A 23,172-nucleotide genomic window follows, 5' to 3' on the forward strand; every position below is an offset into this window, starting at 1 on the left:
TGTCTTTGTGCTCTCAATCCACCTCTCACACTCTTCAGAAATAGCTCATTTCTGCTCAGTATACAGCATTACAACAGTCTCCATACAGCCAACATATATATATATATATATATATATATATATATATATATAGCTCCCTATACAGTACAGTATACACATATATATACAAATACAAATATACAGTATATTTTTCAGATTCATACACAATTCTGATTCTACTACAGAACATAATTCTGTGTATCGTGGCTTAGTGGTTAGCACATTTGCCTTGCACCTCCAGGGTTGGGGGTTTAATTACCACCTCCGCCCTGAGTGCATGGAGCATGCATGTTCTCCCCATGCTTCAGGGGTTTCCTCTGGGTACCCCAGTTTCCTCCAGTCCAAAGACATGTGTTGTAGGCTGATTGGCCTTTCCAAATTGTCCGTAGTGTTTAAAAGGGTGTGTGTGCGATTGTGCCTTGTGATGGGTTGGCATCCCGTCCAGGGTATCCCCCACCTCATGCCCCCAGTCTCCTAGGATATTCTCCAGGCTCCCCGCGACCCTGTGTATGATAAGCGGTACAGAAAATGGATGGATGGATGGATTGGTGGAATCCGTATATAAAATTGAAATAACTCATGGCAATTAAATGATTTGAAGCCATTAATCAAAATTTACATTAATGAGTCTTCATTAATGACATAAAATCAACACAGGAGCTTTAAAAATTAACTGAATCTTCATGAATATGACATTACTTGTGTAAAAATCCAGTTTGATTAGCAAAGCCACAATGTTAGCATTAAAGAGTAATTGAATTTTATTAGCCCTTGCCTTTGTTTTTTTTGTGTGTTTTTTTGTGTTTTTTTTTTTTTTTTTTTTTTTTTTTTTTTTTTTTTTTTTTCAGATTTCAAACCAGAGTGGTTGTGAACATTATCAATCACTCTAATAAAGTTTTATTAGATTATTTAAAGTTTGGACAGAGACAACAGAGACAGTAAAATGTCACCAAGCAGATTCATGACAGAGAGATCATTCGTGTAGAAAGCACAATACTAATTATTACATTGTCTATAACCCTACATTCACACTAGCAAACAGCAAAGACAACTATTTATTTGAACTGAAATTTCCTCAATTCTGAGGTATGAAAGTAAAGCATCATGATCTCAATTGGCTTGAATGCTCTCTTGGACCAATTCTATGGTGGTGTGGAAGAAGTTCTTAACTTCCTTACTTAAACTTTAGTTCCTACATTACCTGAATTTAGTTATGTTTGACGTACAAAAATGGAATAAAAATAGGTTTCATCTTATTCTGTCATATAGAACCTCTCATTAAATGTATATAGATACATCATGAAGAAAAATAACATCTGGAAGGAAGTAGCTAGTACAGGGTGCTTGCTTTGTTTTATCTGTTAGTATGAAGCCTGTCATGTTGGGTAAATCAAGCAATTTTTTTTTTCATAATGCATTTTACATAATTTGTTTGCTAGAAGTTATAGAATATGTGGCTACTACAATTTTTCTTAAATATAATGCTGGACAGTGCATTCTTATAAGCTAGGACATTAGCGGCAAACTACAACCTTAGGAACAAACTAGACATGACACTTAGTGTGCTAATGTGAATGCAAGGTTAGCGTTACAGTAATAAGTGCCTAATTAACTGTCAATAACGTAAAAACATAGATATCTAAATGTTTTTGCTCGCAAATAGTCTATCCCCGAGATGTATAGCTATAGAACTGTTAACTTGTCCCTCCAGGATCTTGGGATTTTGCCATTGCAGAAATTAACGCAAAATCAAGCAAATTCCACAATATTCGGAGGAGATTGAGAGGTGGGAATGTCATCACCAGTGGAAAAATTGCTTGACTGATTTGTATGATTTACAAGTATGTGTCTCAGTACTTGTGTGCAAGAGTAAGAGTTGAACCAGTGGGGCACTACAGAGGTAGCATTATAAATAGTTCTTCCATTATCTCCATTATCTTAATGGAGTATTTACTCCTTAAGAGGCAACAACAGCATCTGATATCCATCTTTAATATTTATATGAAGGTTATTTCAGCATATGTCAATGTTAACATCTGTATCTGTATATACCTGCCTGTCTTTCGTTGTCCCACAAGCTACATATTTTTCTTCTCACTGAATAAAATAAATAAATGGGGGGAAAAAGTATCTCCTATGCCTTTCTGTATTTGTATCCATCTAGAACACATTATCTGTTCATTCTGAATGATGTTCATCCCAAATATATATTCCAGGTTTATAAATAAATATAAGAATATATCAGCTGAATAAAATTTAAGTTCAAACAGTGATTCATGAAGTCAAGTTGAACATAACAGTTTGTACCCTATTTTACCTATATTAATTAATTTTTCTCTCTACTACTCTCCCACACAGACCGATTTTGAGAAAGACGTGGACTTGGCATGTCAAACAGGTAAGTATTTCTATGTCTTTCAGTTATTTTCTCATTCCCTCTTCTATCAATAGCTCTCTCTCTCCGTCTGCCTTGTCTGTGCATTACTCTTCAGTTTCCATGTCATTTTTTTTTTTAATGAACACATTGGCAGTGGAGATTTGTTTGGTGAATTATTAGTAACTTTGCTTAACATTGTCTTCCCATCGTTTGCAGAGAGAGGACATCCATGTAAGTTTTATTTAAACGTTTCTTCTTGTTTAGTTTTTTTTTTTCATTTTTTTCATTTCAATTAAAACAGATTATTTTTGCATTATTCTGAATCAAAATCGCAGCATAATATTACATTTACTCTTTAATTGCCATAAATACAGTATATCATATTTACTGCAAGTCCTGCAAGATTGAATTTAAAATTGGCTATTTAGTCAAGAAGTTTACTCAACGACCAAAAGACATAACTAGTGTGCAAGTAAAGGCTAGAGACATGCACCTTATTATTTGGAATATTATTATTTTTGTTTTTCAGGCTCGACTTTGTTTGTTTGGTGAACATAAATGTTAAAATTAAGTTAAGCTGAAGCTAATTTATACTGCAATACTTCTCAGACATGTGGCTTCATTTAGCTTGTACTCTTCATGTTTGTGATGCCAGTGAACTAAGAAAATATTACAAAACTATACCACTGTAAATGATCAAGCAGTAGTTATAAGATGATGAGAATCTTTTAGAGTGTATGTTGTTAAGATGATAATATGTTGAATCCTTTTCCTCCAGGAGGATTATTGAATTTTTCTGTGCATGCAAATCTGTGAAACTTCAACAGCACTGTGCCTCACTTCTGTTTTTTTTTTTTCTCCACACCTGCATGTTATGATATAACAATAAACAATGGGGCGCCGGGGGTGGGGCGGGTCTTCCTTTCCAATGTGTTCATTTTCTCTCTCTTATCTTTCTTATTATCCTCCCATCATTTATTCTTTCCTCACTGGCCTCTATCAATCTTAAATATCTACACATTCGGGTTCACTTTTTTGCTCTGCGGTCTCTTGCCGTCTGTCTTGTCGACCTCTGCTTCTGTCTCTTCCTCTCTTCTTGCCTTTGTGTGCATTCTCTCTTTCTTGTCCTCCCTCCTTTTGGGCCCTCTCTTTTCCTTTCTCTCTCTCTTTCCTCCTCCTTTCTCTCCCTCAGTCATCTTCAAGGAGGTGAACACGTGTAACCCAGCTAGCATCACAGGCACACTGTCACGCATTTCCCTGGACGACGAGGATGATCCCAAGTTAGCTACCCATCAAGAAGGCATCAACTTTAGCAGTCTGCCTGGCAACATCCCCCCGCCCAACCTCTTGGCTCAGGTGCCAACTCTGGGCACATTGAATGAGCTCAACGAGACGCCCCGGAAAAAGGAGGTCAATGTGGAACAGCAGGGGCAGCACCAACGTTCTGCACCAGTCTACCTGTGCACAGAGAGTGCATTGAGTTGGGCACGGCCATCTACTGCTGCCACTGACCCAGCAAGCGGTGTAGGGGGTGGCGAAGGGGACTACATGGTGCTACCACGGCGGACGGTCAGCCTCAAGCCCAAACTGATACAGGAAAATGAAAAACCTCTCAATATCAGCGTAGAAGACCCACCTTTTCCTCCACCCCCTTCACCCATGACCCTTCACCCAGCCGAGAGCGAGCCATTCCCAGCAGACTTTGCCACTGTGGACCATGTTGGTATAGGTCTGCACCGATCCTATGGACCTGTCAAGCAAGTACCCGTCCTCGCCAGTGCCCACACACTGCAAGTGAAACAAAGCCGGCCATCCATCAGGCAGATCTTCACTTCCGGCAAGGCAGAACGCACCAGGACCCTGCCCCGCAATTTGGGCAGTGCCAATGCCAATGTCTCAGCTGGCTCCCTAGAAGTAAGTAAAGTTCAGCCCTTTTCTTGGCACCTTGGTTTAAACTTGTCCTGTTAAAATTGGGACAAGGCCATCTGTAATTACAAGAAAGAAACTGGCAGCAATCTTGTAGTGTATAATCTTCCTGCAAAGCACTGAGTTGACTACCAAGATGTTTTTCTTTCAGAATTTATCAAAAAACAAATACAAAGTATAATACTGTAGGTATGAAATATTCAGGGTTACATTGTTTCCAAATGAGACAGTTAATATTTGGCAGAAACATTTGCCAAAAGTGTCTTACAGGTTGTCCAAATCAATGATATAATTCTTCTTGCTGAGAAGATAAGGAACTAACCTATAATTTGTGAAAAAGAGACTCTTTGCTGCAGGTGACAATGACACTTATGCAAGCAAAAACAAGAGCAAAAGAAAGAGGCACAGCTTAAGGATTGCCACTAGTGCACGTGCGATGTTACAAACAGTAGTCATGAAGTATTTAAACTATTATTGTATAAGTCAATGACCTCCATAGATAATAGCAGATGAAAAGAAGACATATATAGAAGCATATATAGACAAATGGGCAATCATTTCACCATTTTGCAACCACAAATAAGACTTCTCTGGTTTTTGTTCTATGGGAATATCGAGTTCACCCGCCATTAATACAACATGACATTGAGTGATGCAGGACACAAGTACATGTGTTTGGTGCATGTTTTATTTAGGGTCAAGCATGAAACATCATTAAAGTCCAAAATGGGGGTCAATACTATGGTATGCAGTAACATACTGCAATAACCATGATCATCATTGGAAGAACAGGTGAGAATTGAAACCAGGAAACATGGTAATAGGCCCAAACTTAACAACATACAGTGAGGGAAAATAATTATTTAGTATAATTACAGTGTATATGTCCATTTTAAATTTACACACATAAATTGTTTTGACTGCTTATAAATATGAACAAAAAATGTATGTATTCATAAGCATTGAACAGATATTGAAATAAAACTAAATGAAATCAATTTGTGGGGAAAAAAGTATTCCGAAACCACAAATTAAAAATTTGTACAATTAGTACTTTGCTGCAAAGCTGTTCTTGGCAATTACAGATTTGAGACATCTATGGTAACAGGTAATTAGATTTTTGCAGTTCTGTGGTTCAACTTTGGCCAATCTCTCTTGGCAAATTGCCTTTAATTCCCCAAGGTTACGAGGGGCGCTCTGGTGAATATGTAATTTCAAAATCCTTCATAAATTTCCATCGGAATTAATTTGTGCAAGGCCTTCTTGAGTTATTTTGGCTGTGTGTTGGGGCTCGTTGTCTTATTGAAATGTCCATCTTATCCCCAGATCCTTGGCAGATGAGATTAAAGTCTCCTCTCCTGGTATATCAGTCCATTCATGTTTCCTTAATGACGTATAATGCGACAGTACTATTGGCAGAGAAGCAGCCCCATATCATGATGCTCCCAACCCCGTGTTTCTATGTGTGGTATGCTGTTCTTGGGATCAAATGCACAACCATTCTTTCTCCAAACATGATGAGCGGAATTATTGCAAAAAAATGATTCTGTTTTTTGTTTCGACTGATCCGAACATATTGTTTCGAAAGAGTTCTGATTTGTCTATATTCTTTTAGACATTCATCTATGTGCTTCTTTTTTAGGGGATGAGTTTTGCATGGCAGTGGAGATAATTGTGGTGTCATTCATTGCTTTTTGTTCTCCGTGTAACTGATGCTTGTTCCTGCTGCTTTTAGATCAACCTGTTACTCTTGACTACTCTCTTACCTTCCTTATCATTAGTCTGAGACCTTGTTGTGAAATATTAACTTTCCAGAGATGATTATTTCTGGTTTCATGAATTTCCACCTGAAAATGATCAGACCAGTTGTGCTGACTGAAATGTTTAAGGTCTTTACCATGGCTCTGTAGCTTTTTTCCATTTGAGTGTTGTTTAATAATGCAGTCACTGAGAACTAGAAAAATCCTTTACCTTCACATTGCTACTTGTTGACAATTGTTGTGTAATTTGCAGTTATATAATTTTAAGTGTAAATACTTTTTCCCTATCAGTTTTGTTTTTTGACATATATTTCTTTGTGCTTATGATTAATTACAAAATTAACAGACATCATGTGTCTTTTGAAGAGGATATACAGTATGCGTGCACTGGAGGTATATTAAATAACAAAAACAAGTGTTATAAATACTTATTTCCCCTCACTGTAAATACACAAGAACACTTCACATAGAAACATCAAGGTATAAGTAGACAAACAAATACAGTAAATGAGTTAATGCCAAAAAGATGAATACAATGATGGGTGGAATGGGTGGGGGTTTGAGACAGGACCCAAACAGAAACCAAAACATAAACATGCAATGCTTATCGCCATGGGAACCATGAGGTGTGACAATTAGCTTCATATTTTTTTCATTGTTGTGACACCCTACATTTTAATCAAATAATACAAGTGCTAATTGTTGTTTGTGCATGACACATGTTATTGACTCAATTAATCACTTATCTGGCATATTATTATTCTGGCATAATCGGGAAAATAAAATAAAAACTTTTTTGTAGTGGACTCAAATGGTTGGACTCTGTATACAGGAATGAAGGGAATGGGATGGCAGAAAGGTGACAGGTAGAAGGGACAACAGACATGTAGTTGGAGATTATTTGAAATGACAAGACAAGAATAATGAGGCAAAAATAGCAGTTCCAAACACAACCAAACTAAAACTTACTGAATAGTTTTAGACATAAATAAGTGACATACAATACTGTACATACAATCAGCAGCCTCATACATTATATGATTCATATAATATTATATACATATTAGATTAGCAGGTGAGCTTTTAATCATCCATGGTTATGAAATGAGTGTGGTATCTAAAACCATCATATCATTATCTATCCAGATAGATAATTGGGTAGCATATTCAGTGTCTGGATCCCTGTTCACATTCCTCACCTGGCTACTGTCATAACCTCCAAAATAGCCCTATTTTATATTTTCTCCAAAAACCCTGTCAAATTGCTGTCTGTCCAGTCTTGAGTTGTGTATTTCTTCATCCATATGTGCATTATACATGTGTGTCTGTGGGTCTATAATTAAACATGGTCAGTTAGAGACGGACGGAGTGAGGTGAAACATGCAATGCCAAAGGAAGTGCCTGGGTTCTGTCCTCTTTTATTAGAAGAGACACACCACACACACACACACACACACAGAACCATAGCTGGTTTTACAGGGGTGCTGGTCACATGGGACACTTTTAGGAAGCACTTTTTAAACTTTAAGAAATGTCATATTGTGTTACACACACACATCTATTTGTTGTGCAGTGCTCTTTAATTAAAGAGTTCACAGTGTGAATACAGGAAGTAGACACATAAAATTGTGCTTTTAGCCTTTTGGCGTAGAGCTGCTTTGACATTATCATTAATGGTGGTGTATTAAAATATAAAAATAATGGTCATTTGTCACTTAGAAAAATAGACTTCTTTTGGTTTGGAACTCTAGAGCTCTTTTTGTTTTTAACCAAAATTGGGTTTTTCAGCATATAAAACATTTTTTATATTTCTACTTTAAGAAAACAAATATATTTCATCGAATTGATAGCTAAAAATATAGCCAGTTTAAACAAATGCCATAGCAAAAATGTGCTAAACCTATGTTAATTCGGTGCCAAAAGTTTCAACTCACAGCTTCATTATTAGTAGAGATGCGGCACAGACGCAGGTAATTCACACATGCTCTCTCTCTCTCTCTCTCTCTCGCTCTCTCTCTCCCCCTCCCCCCCCCCTCTCTCTAATAACTATTTATTATAATTCATTCAAATAGATGTAATCTTATAACACTACTTTATTTCTGTGTATGATTTAGAGCAGACAGAACAGATCTAATGACCTGTATATAAAATAACTAACTAAAATTAACCATTATTTTTATTCTTTCAGTCAAATTTTGCACTCAAACATCAGTGACAGCTTCAACTTGTCAGTGCTGGCAAGTGGCCATGGTATAAGCGGGATAATCCTTGGCTAGGTGCGCATTACACGATTTGTCTGGGGTATTGCACATGCTTCACATCAGATGGTTTTTTGCCTCCACGTCGTGCATTAAAATCGTGCAATGCACACCTGGTTTGGTGGATTATTTATATAATATATGATCTGTACATGAAAAATATTCCATTCAGTTAAATGTGTTCCCTCTCGCACACAATGGTCATTCAGACTAAGTCCTAATTGTTGTTTAACTGAAGAATCATCTTATAAATGTATAGTGTCATAAACTCTTGATTTGCCAATTTAAATTCATTATGCTGTACTGAAATCATTTGAGAAGATAAAAATAATTTGCTCATAATAATATGAGGGGTCACTGAATATTTAATATAATAAATATAAAAATATTTACTGGCAATAGTGCTCACTGAATACTGATAAGTGAGATCTGCCTTACGTGTTCCTCTGTCCAACTTTAAGTACAGTTGGAAATAATAAGCAGCTTGTCTCTAACTGGAGTGACACTAATGTCCCATTGGTTCTTCTTATAAATCTTAGGCCTAATCCACACACATATATATATACATATATAAAACACACGTATAAAACAATACCTTCCAAACATGGACAAATTTTTAAAACTTATATATATATATATTTGCAGATGGGAAAAATATATGTTTTTTTTTCTTTACAACTTTGACATCATAGCACCAACCATTCCATGCTCGTTGTAGTTTTACAGGTGTTATGAAAGTGCTTGGACTCATTGACACAACTGCAGACCAGCTTGTTACTTTGTGGTCTGTAATTTTTTATTTGACAACGTGTTATATAATGTGCAGTAAAATTCTAGATAAATCGAAACATTTGTGCGGCGGCGCGAAGATATGATATGCACCATACTGGTCCAGAATACACTGTTCAAGTGTTATAAATCATACTGCTAGCAGGGATTTTGGATAAGACTTGGATGAATTAGAATCTGGTGCGACAATTTCTATTCAGAGATTGTTGTTGTCTGACGAGTGCATTTCTGCATTTCATTGTATCTGTCACATCCTCTTAATGCTATTTTTGAGATGTTATATGCTTGAATAACAGTTTATGACATACTATCACTACCTAGTGGGCCGGAGTGCTCATGTGAATGTTTTCAAATCATTGTCGACATATACTCATTTGGAGATATTTACTATGTTACTAGATTGTCAAAAATATCCATATACTTGAGACTTACAAAAAAAGTTCTTAAGGGTTCTCTGGTTTTGTTCTCTTGGGGAAAACCTTAAAGATTTTATGATCAAGATTTATAAGAGATCCAAAGAACCTTTGAAGAATCCATTATCATAAGAGTGTGTATGTAGAGCCATTATTTCCCAAAAATGTATTGCCTCTGCTTACGTAGAAATATTTAAGATGCAAGGCTTGTCCCAATAGTGGTAAATATGGGTAGTGTCCTCACAGATAAGTGTGTATGAGCAGCTACACTAATGATTCCTCTAAGTTATCTAAAACAAATATGCTTGCGTATCTGAGAATATTTCAGACATAATCCTTGCAGTCCCCACTGAACATCACACTTTATTCACAAACACTTTTTCAAATGGAAATGTAGGCTAATACTGCTGTTGGCTTTATGGGCATGATGTGTTTACCTTGGATCATTTGCGGTTTTGTAGTATGTATCTTGACTTAATGAAGTATTAGCATTAGTGTAGTGGAGTATTAGTGATTTTGTCAGGTGATCTGTTAAGTAAGAAATCCTTAAGTGACATCAGGTTGTATTTGATTGAATATACAGTACGATTATAGCAGTGCATATAAAATAAGATGAAGTATTTAAGTTCATTTCTGCAGAAGAATATATTGGTGATCACAAAAGGACTGTTGGTAACACTTCCCATGAAGCCCATAATCATAAAAAGCATTATAACTGTCCTTTTAATTCTTTGTAAGGTGACTCCTTAGAAATTTTTGGAGAATTTTTATATCTTGAATAATGACTCATATTTTTTTTAACAAATTTAAAAATACCCATGTGCTATAGATAATTATAAATAATATATATTTACACAATACATAATATACTTATGTACACAGAATGAGGATCCATGTGCAAGATCATAGCAAATAAAGTGAAATCACAATCCAAATCAGTAAGGCAGGCAAAGTCCAAAAGTAATCCAAAGAAAAACACAAAAAAGATGCCAAGGCTTCAAAACACGAGAGTCAATAATAACCAGGCTCAGCACTCAGTGAAGCACATGGATTGGCAAGACTTTGCAATGAATGGTTACACATGAACTGCTTAAATGCTGTATATACTGTAACCAGGAAGTCATTCTAATACTCCAATGATCACAACCTCTGCTGGCAGGGAGGGGAAGTGTCCTGTTTCTGATACACAAAAGGTTTTCTTTTTCAGTTCTATGTAGGGGTTCTACTTGGAATGCTTTCTAATAGGGTTCTACACAGAAGCTTTAAGAGTTCTAGATTTAACTTTTTTTTTTCCTAAGGGTGTTGTTAAGGGATTTTCCAGTACTTAAATTATTTGCCTTGTCATACTTCTGGGCTTTTTGCCCAAATTGTTCACCAGCATGAAATAGCAAATTTCCAGATTACCACAGTTATACTCAATATGTGTCCACTGGGGTGGGTCGATAGAGCATTTTCATAGGTTATTTACTGACACATTGCTGTAATTTATCATGTCTTTTCTCCACTCCCCACCTTTCCCAGAGGAAAAGAGTACGATACTCTGAGCTGGACTTTGAGGTAAGCTCTTGTACCCCCTGTACCCTGGCTTAGTGTTTGCGCTTCTTTTTTGCTTTTAGCAAAGGGGTTTCATTGCTGTCTAGAGGACCCAATGGCATTGCTGCTTTAGTGCTTGTATCCCCTTGCATTTATCATTCAGAGTAGTAGCCATTCAATTCATGGTAGAGTTGTTCAGTGTTTCATCAGCCTTGATTCCAGTCGTGTTCTGGATTGAAAATGGAACTGCTTTCATATTGCACCAAAGCAGTGCTACTGCAACGAGAGCTGCATGAGAATGACATGACAAATCTGGTTTGTTTAAATGTTGAGGCTGCAGAAACACTGGGCTGTGAGTGTGTGATTAGTGAGAGAGTGCGCACATAAGACGCCTGGAGAATGACTAAGCTCTGGAATCCAGCAAACCTCCAGTCAACATCAGATTTATGCTGCTTGCTTTGTTGCAAGTTATTCGTGGATCTAAAGGATTTGCCTCCTAAACCTAGATATTTCAGGCTGATTTTTTGTGATAGTTGCTGGAGTTTTGCTTTCCAAAATGGAGGCATCCTCTCAAGCAAAGGTATGTTACTAACAAACCCAATCACTTTTAGTTCCATTACTTCTTCCATCCTGGACGGCGCTGCATGGTGTTTCTGCCTGCCAAAAAAAAATCTCAATCAGTGCATAATAACTGGCCAGCCATGCCATTACGGCATCCAGTGATAAGTGACTGGTATGAGGTCACAGTATTTCTACAATGTTAAGCTTAAATGGAGTTTGACTTCATAGTGAGATTTGACCCAGGTTGATCTAAATTTTGTGGCAAGCAGCCATGTCTTTTAGGCTGCCTTTAGCTGTAAACCAGCTCTAATTAAATCGTGACGTAGAGGAAACTGTGTTCCCCTGTAGAGAATGCTGCTGAACAAAGAAATCCTGCTGTGCCCCTGATTCCATTGCCATTTCGACTCTCGGTGTTTTGAAGACTAAAAAAATCCGTAGTAATCTTTTTATGGTTGGCAAATCATGCCGGCTACATACTCCGCCTCCCAGTCTGTCTCTCCACCACCATCATCTTCTGTCCCCTTCCCTTTTGTTCTGTTTATTTTTTGTTTTGTTGCTTTTTTTTTGTACCTTCCTTCCAGAAAGTGATGCACACTCGCAAAAGACACTCAGAGCTCTACCATGAACTCAACCACTCCACCAAGTTCCACACCATAGATAGGTATAGCAGGGACCCTGCCGTGACCATGTTTAAGGTAAGAGTCTAAACTGTGTGTTTTTTGGGGGGAACGGGAAGTGTGGTACTTCTGCACTAGTCACACTACCAAGTGTCACATGGCTTGTAATATGAACATTTATCCCTGTAAGATGACACATTGCCTCATGACACTCAAGTGTACACTCAAGATCTATAGGTAAAATCCATTAAAAATTATTCACCAGTTGAATAAGGATGTTTGAAAGTCAATAAAAAGCTTGGTCTTTGAAATTAATTTTTCAAGATTTGAAATAATAATTTTTAATAAATGAATGGAGAATAGAGGATTTTGGATAATAAATGGACTAATTAACATTTAAATTATTTAATTTATAATTAATAATTGATTTAATAGTAATGTTTTCAGTGTGCCTGTTGAGTCTGTAGGGACAAATGACAGATTTCAGTTATACTCAAACAAATCTGATTAACCACACTGAGTGGAAAAGCCGTACAAGGTTTTTTTTTTTTTCTTTTTCTTTTTCTATTTTTTTGCGATTTTCATGTTCACTTGAAATACTGAAGTCCTGAATGGTACACTTTGACACCATAATTCATGTACTAGGCACAGACAATATCTTTTCACTTGCATGATAGTTGATAATACTCCTAATCTAACTCAGAACTACACCTTAAAATTAAATTAGCAATATACTATATCTTGCAACACTGTAATAATGTGTACATAATGTTATTAAAATCCATCCTAGTATACAGTACACAGTATATATGTTGCCAGTCAAAAGTTTTTGAACACTGTATATTTAACTTTTAAATATTTTTTCCCCTCTTCATTCTTTTATTTGGACAATCTAGAGCTAATCTAATTAGAAAAGGCCAAAATCATTAACACCCTAATTCAGCATTTGTTGAACACTACATATTTATGAGTCTCCTATCTACATGCTTAAAGTGTTTACCCCCAAGTGTGAGTGCCTTTAATAAAATGCACATTTAGAGCCCCATTAGGATCTGAGAGCAACCACTTAATAAGTTTCACAAAGATTTAGGTTATCTTATTTAATTGCTTCTTCTGTATTATTTTTTTAGTCTGTGGCAAAGATAGTGATTAAGTAAGGAATAAAAAACAACAGGGCATGCTGTTATAGGAGTATTATCAAAGAGAGTGTAGTGTGAGTTATTGTTAAAACCCAAAAGCTGATTCTTTTCCAATAAAAGCACTTCCTGTGCTGTATCCTTCCTGTGTGTCCTTTTTTCCCCCCTCTCATAACACAGAAACACTAACAACTTTTTATTCATTAGAGAACATTTTATCCTTTATACTTACATGAAATGTTGTGGAACAGCCAAGAAAGTTAGTTCCTGTTATCACTTATAAGAGTGTGTCAGGAATGGGTTGCGAATGCAGGTGCGAATGCAAGTGCAGGTATATGATTATTTACAGTGAAACAATTGAAACACAAAGACTATGAAACACAAACGAGAAACAACGAGGATAGACAACATTAACACGATACAAATAAACGTAACAATGACTAAAACCCAATAAGGAGTGCTATATATATTGCGTCACTCAAATACCCATGCTAATTAGACAACAGTGTGATACATTTGCTTGTGGTCATGTGACATGGTGCATGCAGTAAGCATGTGATGTGCAGTGGCTTATGGGTGTTGAAGTCCAGCGGCATATTGGCACTACCATGACACAGCGATGAAGTTGTTCCTTTGCCAGTCACATTTTTTCTCTCTCTAAGTTCAAAAGCCAAAAATGTAGCAATAAGTATATGGAATTAAAAAAGTATTGAACATAACTTTTTGAGAAACGAACAAAAATGTACAATGAGAAAGAAGAAAAACACTCTGAAACTGAAAACAGTGAACTCAGTGGCAAAAATTTGACATGGTCTTCAAATAAACAGCATTCTTTGTTAAGCTTCATTTTTGCTAATCATAGTTTATGAATGCACTGCCAGAGTTTTTATTTACGCTTTCAAAGTTTTCATTTATGCTCAAGTTTACGTTCACCATTCTGGCACAAACCTCTCATATGGGGCTTTACAGCGATTTACGCTGACTGTCTAGAGAGATTTGGATCGACAGCTCCCTGACCAGGAAGTAGAGACTTCAATGGTGCATATTTTGGTGAGCGTTCTGGGTGCGGTTCTGTTTATAGTTATAGTGTTTATACTTTGTAGTGGAAATTGCTTACTTATTTACTTAGTAATACTTATATTAGCTTTTTAATTACTTATATTTGAGGTTTAGGTAGTCTCATACGACTAATTTGTTGGGATGAGCTCTCAGGAGCGGCATGGAGCATTGTCATCATCGTCATCCACCTCCTCCTCAGCTGAACACTCGAGCTGTCGATCCAAATCTCACTAGCCAATGAGAATACATTGCTGTTAAGCCCCACCCACGTGAGATTTGTGTCAGAATGGTGATTCATAAATTATGATTAGCAAAAATGAAGCTTAGAAAACTGTTAACAAAGAATGCTGTTTATTTGAAGACCATGTTAAATTTTTGCCACTGAGTTCACTACTTTCAGTTTCAGAGTGTTTTTCCTCTTTCTCATTGTTCATTTTTGTTCATTTATTGAAAAGTTACATTAAAGACTTTTGGCACAAATTTTAATTCAATAGACATGTTGATACACATACTGAAGACTTTGTCATTCTGGAAAACGTCATTCTGAAAGGATATGCTGACACTGGAGACTCCTTCCAAAAATGCTAATATGTCATATGTCATATATCAAAGTTTACACATGTTTTTAATCTGTTTATAGACCGTCTACCATATAAGGCCCTGCTGCTATGGCTATATATATATCTTGCATATTAAATTATATATTATATATTATCTTCTATCTATAATATAATATAATATAATATAATATAATATAATATAATATAATATTTTTCTTGGATTTGTTAATGTTTCAGTCCTTTGTCATGTCAAGTATTTATTACATTGAATGATGCACTGAAAGAGAAATAGGAATATTACAAGAACAAATAACCACCGGCTGTGAAATAAGCCTGACACACATCACGGCACATTACTTACCTAAACCAAGTCACATGACTGATTTGATGGCTGAAATATTACATAATTTGGAGTTTTGGCCCTCAGCTAGATTTTATTAATGCTGTGTAATGCAATACTAATGTTTATATCGTATTGGTTTCTCTATTTATGAACTTGTCTCAAGGACAATCAGTACCACTGTTCTCCGCAGTAGCAACTGTTCTCTGATGTCCTTGGAAAGAGTTCAGTGCTTCTTCCTGTTGAAGGGGCTGCTAAATCTTTTATGGTCTATTAGTAGTAGAGAAAAGAGAAGCCATACACAATTTTGCACTCTTGTTTCTAGAGGGGATTTCTGTCATTAAGATTTAAAAACAATTACCTACTCCTAGGGTAATCTTCAGGAGCACTTACCACACGTTCATTCATAATTAATTTGTGTCATGCTGTCGGCACCCTATCTCATTTCCAGCCTATTGACTTTGACTTGCCTTAAAATTTTGGAGGGGAAGTGGACCATGCCATCTGAACCTGCATTTTGACTGAGTGATTTCGATCCCACCCATGAATCCTAATGGCATTTATTTTTGCTTTTTGATTCTTAATGAGGGAGATGTATCCGAGGCTGCTTTCAGGGAAACATCAGGCACGTTCTGTAATCTCTCACACAGTTAACTCTGACAAAGCAGTAATTGCAGTTATAATGGCGTCTGAGAAAGTGCAGAGAATGGAGATTATGCTTTGGTAATTACTATAATAACCCAGAGCCTTGTGACAGTCAGTCATTTTGATCTTATCCTCAAGTCACTAGCTGGAGAGTGGCGAAGAGACGAACTGAATATTTCTAATCTTTCCTTTGAATACATGCATTAACCCCATGTAATTCTCTTATTTAAAAAAAAAAAGTATTCTTCTTATATCCGAGATCACTGTAATCCTTCGTAATTCCAACTAGGATTACACCATTCATTGATAAGATATAATGTATGCATAATATAATATACACATATGGGAATATACAGCATTGTGCATTTCTATATCATGATAATAGAATAGCTTTTAGGATGATTGCTTCCTCCAATTCAGGATATTTATACAGTCATGTAAAAAAAAAGGTTTTTTGACATATTTGGACAAGCAAACATTTGATAATCTTTGAAACTGTGCCTATTAATGAAGTTGATACACTTGAACAAAACCATAAGGAAAATGATCTTATTCAATCATTTATTCAACAGAAATATCAATATATGTGATATTTCTCTGTGGAATAAGTAAGTACACCCTTGGGTTCAGAAGCTAGTATAGCCCCTTTTAGCAGAATTTTTGACCACTCTTCCATGCAATATTCTTTCAGTTGCAAGATGTTTGAGGGTTGTCTTGCACATACTGCCCATTTCAAGTCCCCCCACAATATTTCAATGGGATTCAAATCTGGGCTTTGACTAGGCCATTCCATAAACCTCCATTTCTTTTTGAGCCATTCCTTGGTGGATTTGCTAGTGTGCTTAGGATCATTGTCCTGTTGAAAGGGCCACTTTCGGTTCAACTTCAACTTTCGGACAGATGGCATCACATTATCTTCAAGCACTCTTTAATAAGATGCAGAATTCATAGTTGAATCAATTAATGCAAGCTGTCCAGTCTCTGAGGCAGTGAAGCAACCCCAAACCATAACATTTCCACCACCGTGCTTCACAGTTCGGATAAGGTGCTTCTCCTGAAAAGATCTCTTTGGTCTGTGCTAAACATGTCTGCAGTTACTGTGGCCAAACAACTCAGCACAGGCTTTGCAAAGGCTTTTTTCCTGGCATGCCTCCCATGCAGGTCAAATTTGTGCAACCTCTTTCTGATTGTAGAAGCATGTACTTTCACACCAGCAGTTGCAAGACAGTAGATCCTGTGACAAAATTTTAAGGTTCTTGGAGACTTCTTTTTGCATCAGGCGGTCTGCTCTTAGGCTGAATTTGCTGCGACGTCCAATCCTGGACAAATTGGTAGTCATTTGAAATCTGCGCCATTTGTATATTATTTTCCTTACAGTGGAATGATGTATTTCACTATTATTTCAAATAATATGGAGATCTGTTTAAATCCCTTGCCAGACTCATAGGCATCCACAACCTTTTTTCTGAAGACCTTACAGAACACTTTAGATCTTGGCATGATGACACCACATACCTTAATAACAAAGGGAACACCAGACACTAGATATGAGAGGGGTATAAATAAGACAGGTTCCACCTGCACTCCCTAAGCAGGTTCTAATCACTGGCACCCAATCTTCAACATCTGATTCTAATTTTATGGATTTGAAGGTGTGATAAATGTAGGGATGTACTTACTTTTTCCATGTGACTGATCTGTTTTTTGTTCATTTAAATTGTGAGAATTACTACAAAATGTCAACTTTACGTGTCATTTGATAGAGTGTTTCAACTTTATTAATAGGCAGTGTCTCAAAGAAGATCAATTGTTTGCTTTTCCAAACAATTGTGTCAAAAAAAAAGCGTACAATTTCCACTGGATGTACTTATTTTTCACCTGACTGTAAATGTTCCATGATGCTCAGTATAATTCACAAGGGCACACATTGTACGCTTTGCAATAACCTGTATATCCCTCAGGAGGTTAATTCCCTAGATTCAATTAAGAGGGATTGCTGTAGTGGTTGGATAAGGTAGCAGAAAATCTTCCCATACGAACAACACAACATTCAAGTTATATAGAAAATAGGAATTGTCAGCAGTTTTACTTTCATCCAGGCAAATTAAACTTAATCTTGAGATTGCAATCAAATGCAACTGAAAAAATATAATACAGTGCTGTGAAAAATATCTGCTTTCTTCTGTTTTTGTATATATATCTTACTAGTTTTACATCTTCGAACGAAATGCAACATAAAACAATGGCAACCTGAGTAAACACACAATACAGATTTTATTTATTTATTTATTTTTATTGAAGCAAAAAAAGGTATCCAACACCTATAGCCAATGTGAAAAACCAATTGCCCCCTTAAACGTAAAATCTGGTTGTGTCACCTTTAGCAGCAATAACTGCAACCACACACTTCCGATAACTGGAGATCAGTCTTTCACTTACTTCTAGGACTAGGATTTACTCCTATGCTTTGGATCATTGTCTTGCTACATAATCCAGTTGTACTTGAGTTTCAACTTATGGACTGAAGACCGGACATTCTCCTTTAGGATTTTCTGGTAGAGAGCAGAATTCATGTTTCCCTCAATTACTAAAGATGCCCAAGCCCTGAAGCAGCAAAGCATCCTCACACCATCACACTTCCACCGCCATGCTTGACCAGAGGTATGGTGTTCTTTTTGTGGAATTTTTTGTTTGGTTTAGGTCAGATGTAACGGGACCCCTGTCTTCCAAATAGTTTGACTTTCGGCTCATCAGTCCACAGAACATTCTCCCAAAAACTTGAGGATCATCAAGGTGTGTTTTGGCAAAATTCAAACAAGCCTTAATGTTCTTCTGGGTTAGCAGTGGTTTTCACCTCGACACACTACCATGAATGCGATTTTTGCCCAGTGTCTTTCTGATAGTGGAGTCATGAACGGTGGCCTTTATTGATGCAAGAGAGGCCTGTAGATCCTTTGATGTTGTCCTTGGCTCTTTTGTGATTTCCTGGATGAGTCGTTGCTGTGCAATTGGAGGAATTTTGGAAGGTCGGCCACTTCTGGGAAGGTTCACTACTGTGCCGTTTTTCCATTTGCAGATAATGTCTCTCACTGTGGATCATTGGAGTCCCAGAGCCTTTGAAATAGCTTTATAACCCTTCCCAGACTGATGTATTTCAATCACCTTCTTCCTCATCAGTTCTGGAATTTCCTTCAACTTTGGCATAGTGTGTTACTGGCTAAGACCTTTTAACCAACTTCATGCTGTTTAAAAAATTCTATTTAAGTGTTGATTTGATTGAACAGGGTTTGCAGTAATCAGGCCTGGTCGCATGTGGCTCATGTTGTCACGCAGCTACGTAGTGCTCCATGTGTTTATTATTAATTCATTTTATCTGGAAAAAAAAACCCTATAAATACAAATTTCTTTAAGTGAAGTTTTTTCTTTAAGTTTTTTTTAAATTCCATATAGTAATTATGAGATTCCAACTTTTAAAAGCATCCATGTCCTCATAGAACTCGCAATTACAACTTATAAACTAGGAATTGTCTGAGCGCTCCAACTTGTACCACCTGACCTCAGCAATGTCATGTGGAAACATTCAAAACACAGCGCCGGGCTTCAGTATAGTTCAATATAGTTAAGTAGTTTTCTTGTACTATTTCTGTGTAATAATTCATATAATTGACTATTATTAATGTCTTAAAAATGCAAGATCAATCTGAAAATATACTAAAGCCATACAATACAGTTTAATGTGGCTAGCACAGAGATGGAGAACCATCTAATGTCTAACGTTGCATAATGACCAAGTCCGATGACATGAACAGCTCAGAGTAGACCGTCCGAGGTGTCATCTAGTAATCACGGTCATTCTGGCATGGCGTGAACGGAATCTCTGTTACAGGTTTTCCGATCACAACCATTTATGTAAAATTATTTAGCTGATGGCAGCTTATGAAACCCAAGAGTGGCACTGGATTAGAAACATTAGTTCAAACATTAGTCTGATTAGTGAACCAGCAACATAGCTTGTTTACAAAACGTTGACAATAAAGACAGAAGACGATTGTACAGAGAAGTATGTGTTTATTCTTCCTGCATTGCATTTTTAAAAAATGTCTCATCTGTTAATGATGATAGTCAAAAATGGTAATCTGAAGAATAGTGAAAGAAAACATGTCCATTTCAAAAATAGTCCTAAACTATAATCATGTTTATGGCTACTCATAAAAAGGTAAATAATTCAGTAATGTTAGTTACTTATCTGGACCTTTTGTAAGCGAGTCATTCATAAGAAAGAAGAAAAGCCAACTCATATGAAAAGTAGACCTAGAAGTTGTAGCTTTCAATAAAATTCTAGTTAAACTTTTTACATTGAAAGTCTAATTACTGTAAATGGATATTAGCATGACTGTGACAGCAGATATCTTGTTAGTGATTCATCTTACCTCAAAGGATGAGCATTAATATAAATAAAGTCCAATTCATTCATGAATTTCCTGATAGTAAAGATGTGTAAGCAGCTCCCTGTTACCATGAGTACCTTTTATCCAAAATCAGTTCCTCATAGTTTTTCTTATTTGTGTAATATTTGGCATATTGGGGTCTTTAACACTGTGCGCTCTCATACAGAGTGTCTCCCTCAGAATAACCACTTTATTTCCTCTTCTCCATTCACTGTGGTTCAAGTCTATTTTTTCCCTATCCATTTAGTTTCCTTCTCTTTTCTATCCATTTTCTTCCTTTTCTTTCTGTACAAGCCATGCCATTATCTCCCCAATCTCTATTTTCTACTATAACACATGGACAGATCAGTTGTTACCTCTGAATTGGCTACACGTTAGCAATTGAAGGCCTAGATGCAGTTTGAAAGGCAGTTAACCTCTAAGTGATGATGCTGGATGCTGATAGCTTTAGTGGAGGCGCCCCGTACGCCTCTAAATGGATGAAGGACCCGAACCTTGCGTTCAATCTAGTTGTGGCAATGCAAGCACAAATGAACACAGCAGGAGAGCTGGGGTACAGAGGAAGCCAACAGTCTGGCTTCTGAAATATGGATTGAATTGGCTATAACTTGTGCCCCATAGCCTACTTTATTGCTTACAATCTCTCTGTAACACACTACATTAAACTTTTTGAATAAATTGTGCATTCTGCTATGTTCTTCTCCTTACACTTTTACTTCTTTTCTCTTTTTTGATATATGTTCTGCTCATTTAGTTTGTATTTTTGGTTCTCTATGGCCTGTCACATCCTCGCATAATTATGTGGTCACGAAAAGGTCAAGTCTTATTTCACCAATCAAATATCACGTCACGTTAAGATTGAGAGAAGCAGAGACAGATTAACCAGATTAACTCCCAGGATGCATCAGTCGCTCTAAATTTCACATACATTTCCTGTTAATAAACTCACTGTAAAAAATAGACTTAGCAAATGAAAATATTGAATATAGTCAAATGTATCTCTAATTTCTTATTATAATGCTAATATAATAATTATAACCACAGTTAACCAAAGTTAAGATTATTAATCCTATTTCTAGTCATTTTTGTTACTAATTTCAAGCTTTACATTTTCATTTTGTATTGGCAGATAATTTTGCTTCTTTCTAGAAATGAATGCTTGCAATTAGCAAAATTATTTCCCAATAGAAAAAGATATATATAAAGACTTTAATTGAGTAAAAAGGTCCAGAAATAGGTTTAATATTCTTATATTTGGTTTATTGCAATCTTATAAAAGGAAATACAAGATAGGAAATATAGGATAAATTCGACTATATTCAAGATATTTTTACTTGCTAAGATATTTTGCAGTGCTGGATTCATTTGCAGAGAAAACTGTGACTTAGTGGGTTTAATGGATTGGTTTAGGAGGAAATATGAAATAAAATGTTGTAGTAATTTGTCGACTATATCACTAACTTCTAATATTAGCCATATGATTGCACATTTCTTACATTCTTTCATGAATGAGACGCTTGGAGCTTGTGACACTTTTTTTCTGTTGTAAAGATCCTACCTTGATACCCTAAAGCTTGCAATAACCAAAATTAATTTATACTGAAGTTTCACTGCCTCATCAGTGGATAATCTGGCGTGGATTCTGTAGATTTGTACCTTAAAACTGCTGTCATAATAAAGATTTTCCTATGCTCAACCCAGGATTCATATTGACAATACGCTTATACTAAATATCCTTTTAACACACTATTGTTCGATACTTTATAGTATACATTTACACATTTACACTACAAAAGTACTTTACTCACCCAGAAGAGCATTCCCTTTTGAGTCTGCTTCCTGTCCATTTTTCTTCCTCTATTTTTTCTTCGCCACTGTCTCCTCTTTCTTGCTCATTAAGGATGTAAATCTACAGCCGGATTTCTGTAAAGCTGTTTTGTGCTTGTGACAATGTCTACTGCTGAAAGCTCTATACAAATACAATTGAACTGTAATTGAAACCATTATTTTATATTTAAATAAGCCACTTGTGCAAAGTCCGTTTACCTCCCAGTCTATGCAAATGCAAATTTTGTTCCACAGACATTCATTTGATATTATGACTCCATGGCTAATATAAGTTTAATGGCTCTACAAAAAAAAAAAAAAAAGAAAGAAAAAGAAAAAGAAAAAAAAATTGCAATCCAGAAGTGTAGATCCATGTCCTGTGGCAGTTCGTTAACTGAACTGTGATTTATGTACAGTCTGTTTTGCGTAGCGCAGGACAAACTAATGGAGTGCAAATGCAGGGATTTTCACAAGTTAAACAGTGCTAATCACTTAGAACCAAGATGAACATAAATTAATGAAGATTAAACAAGTACCATAAAGCTTCATGCCTAATGTAATATGGCTTTTGCATACCATATGATGCAGAGGTAGAAAGTATTTAAGTAACTGTACTTTCATACTGTCCTTAGGATTTGTACTTCAATTTCTGTATAACTGCAAATTAGTACATTTACTACTGCATTTCCATCACTGCAAAAAAAGGATATCTTCATCAACTAATATTCCTCTTTATTAGATTAGCGTAGTTTTTGTTCATCAAATGTAAGATATTAAGTTTATTTCTAGATATCTGTACTCAATTCAAGCTTGAAATTGTCTTATTCTGCTGGTAGATTTTTTTTTCTTCTTGGAAGTATTTATTTCTAGAAAGGATCAAAATT

General features: G+C 36.1%; 1 protein-coding gene across 9 annotated transcripts in view; it reads left to right on the forward strand.

Annotated features, from left to right (window-relative positions):
- adgrb2 (adhesion G protein-coupled receptor B2) overlaps positions 1-23,172 on the forward strand; it is a 458,554-nt gene that overhangs the window by 379,270 nt on the left and 56,112 nt on the right. For 6 of the 9 annotated variants that reach the window (XM_053638184.1, XM_053638190.1, XM_053638185.1 and 3 more), the window contains 5 exons: positions 2,398-2,437; positions 2,633-2,647; positions 3,609-4,330; positions 11,084-11,119; positions 12,238-12,351. In XM_053638184.1, coding sequence (XP_053494159.1) covers positions 2,398-2,437; positions 2,633-2,647; positions 3,609-4,330; positions 11,084-11,119; positions 12,238-12,351 — 927 coding nt within the window. The remainder of the gene's footprint in view (positions 1-2,397; positions 2,438-2,632; positions 2,648-3,608; positions 4,331-11,083; positions 11,120-12,237; positions 12,352-23,172) is intronic. The other 3 variants (XM_053638192.1, XM_053638188.1, XM_053638186.1) reach the window with 2 other exon arrangements.

The sequence above is a fragment of the Ictalurus furcatus genome, chromosome 12 (assembly GCF_023375685.1).
Source record: "Ictalurus furcatus strain D&B chromosome 12, Billie_1.0, whole genome shotgun sequence".
In the NCBI taxonomy this organism is placed as follows: Eukaryota; Metazoa; Chordata; class Actinopteri; order Siluriformes; family Ictaluridae; genus Ictalurus; species Ictalurus furcatus.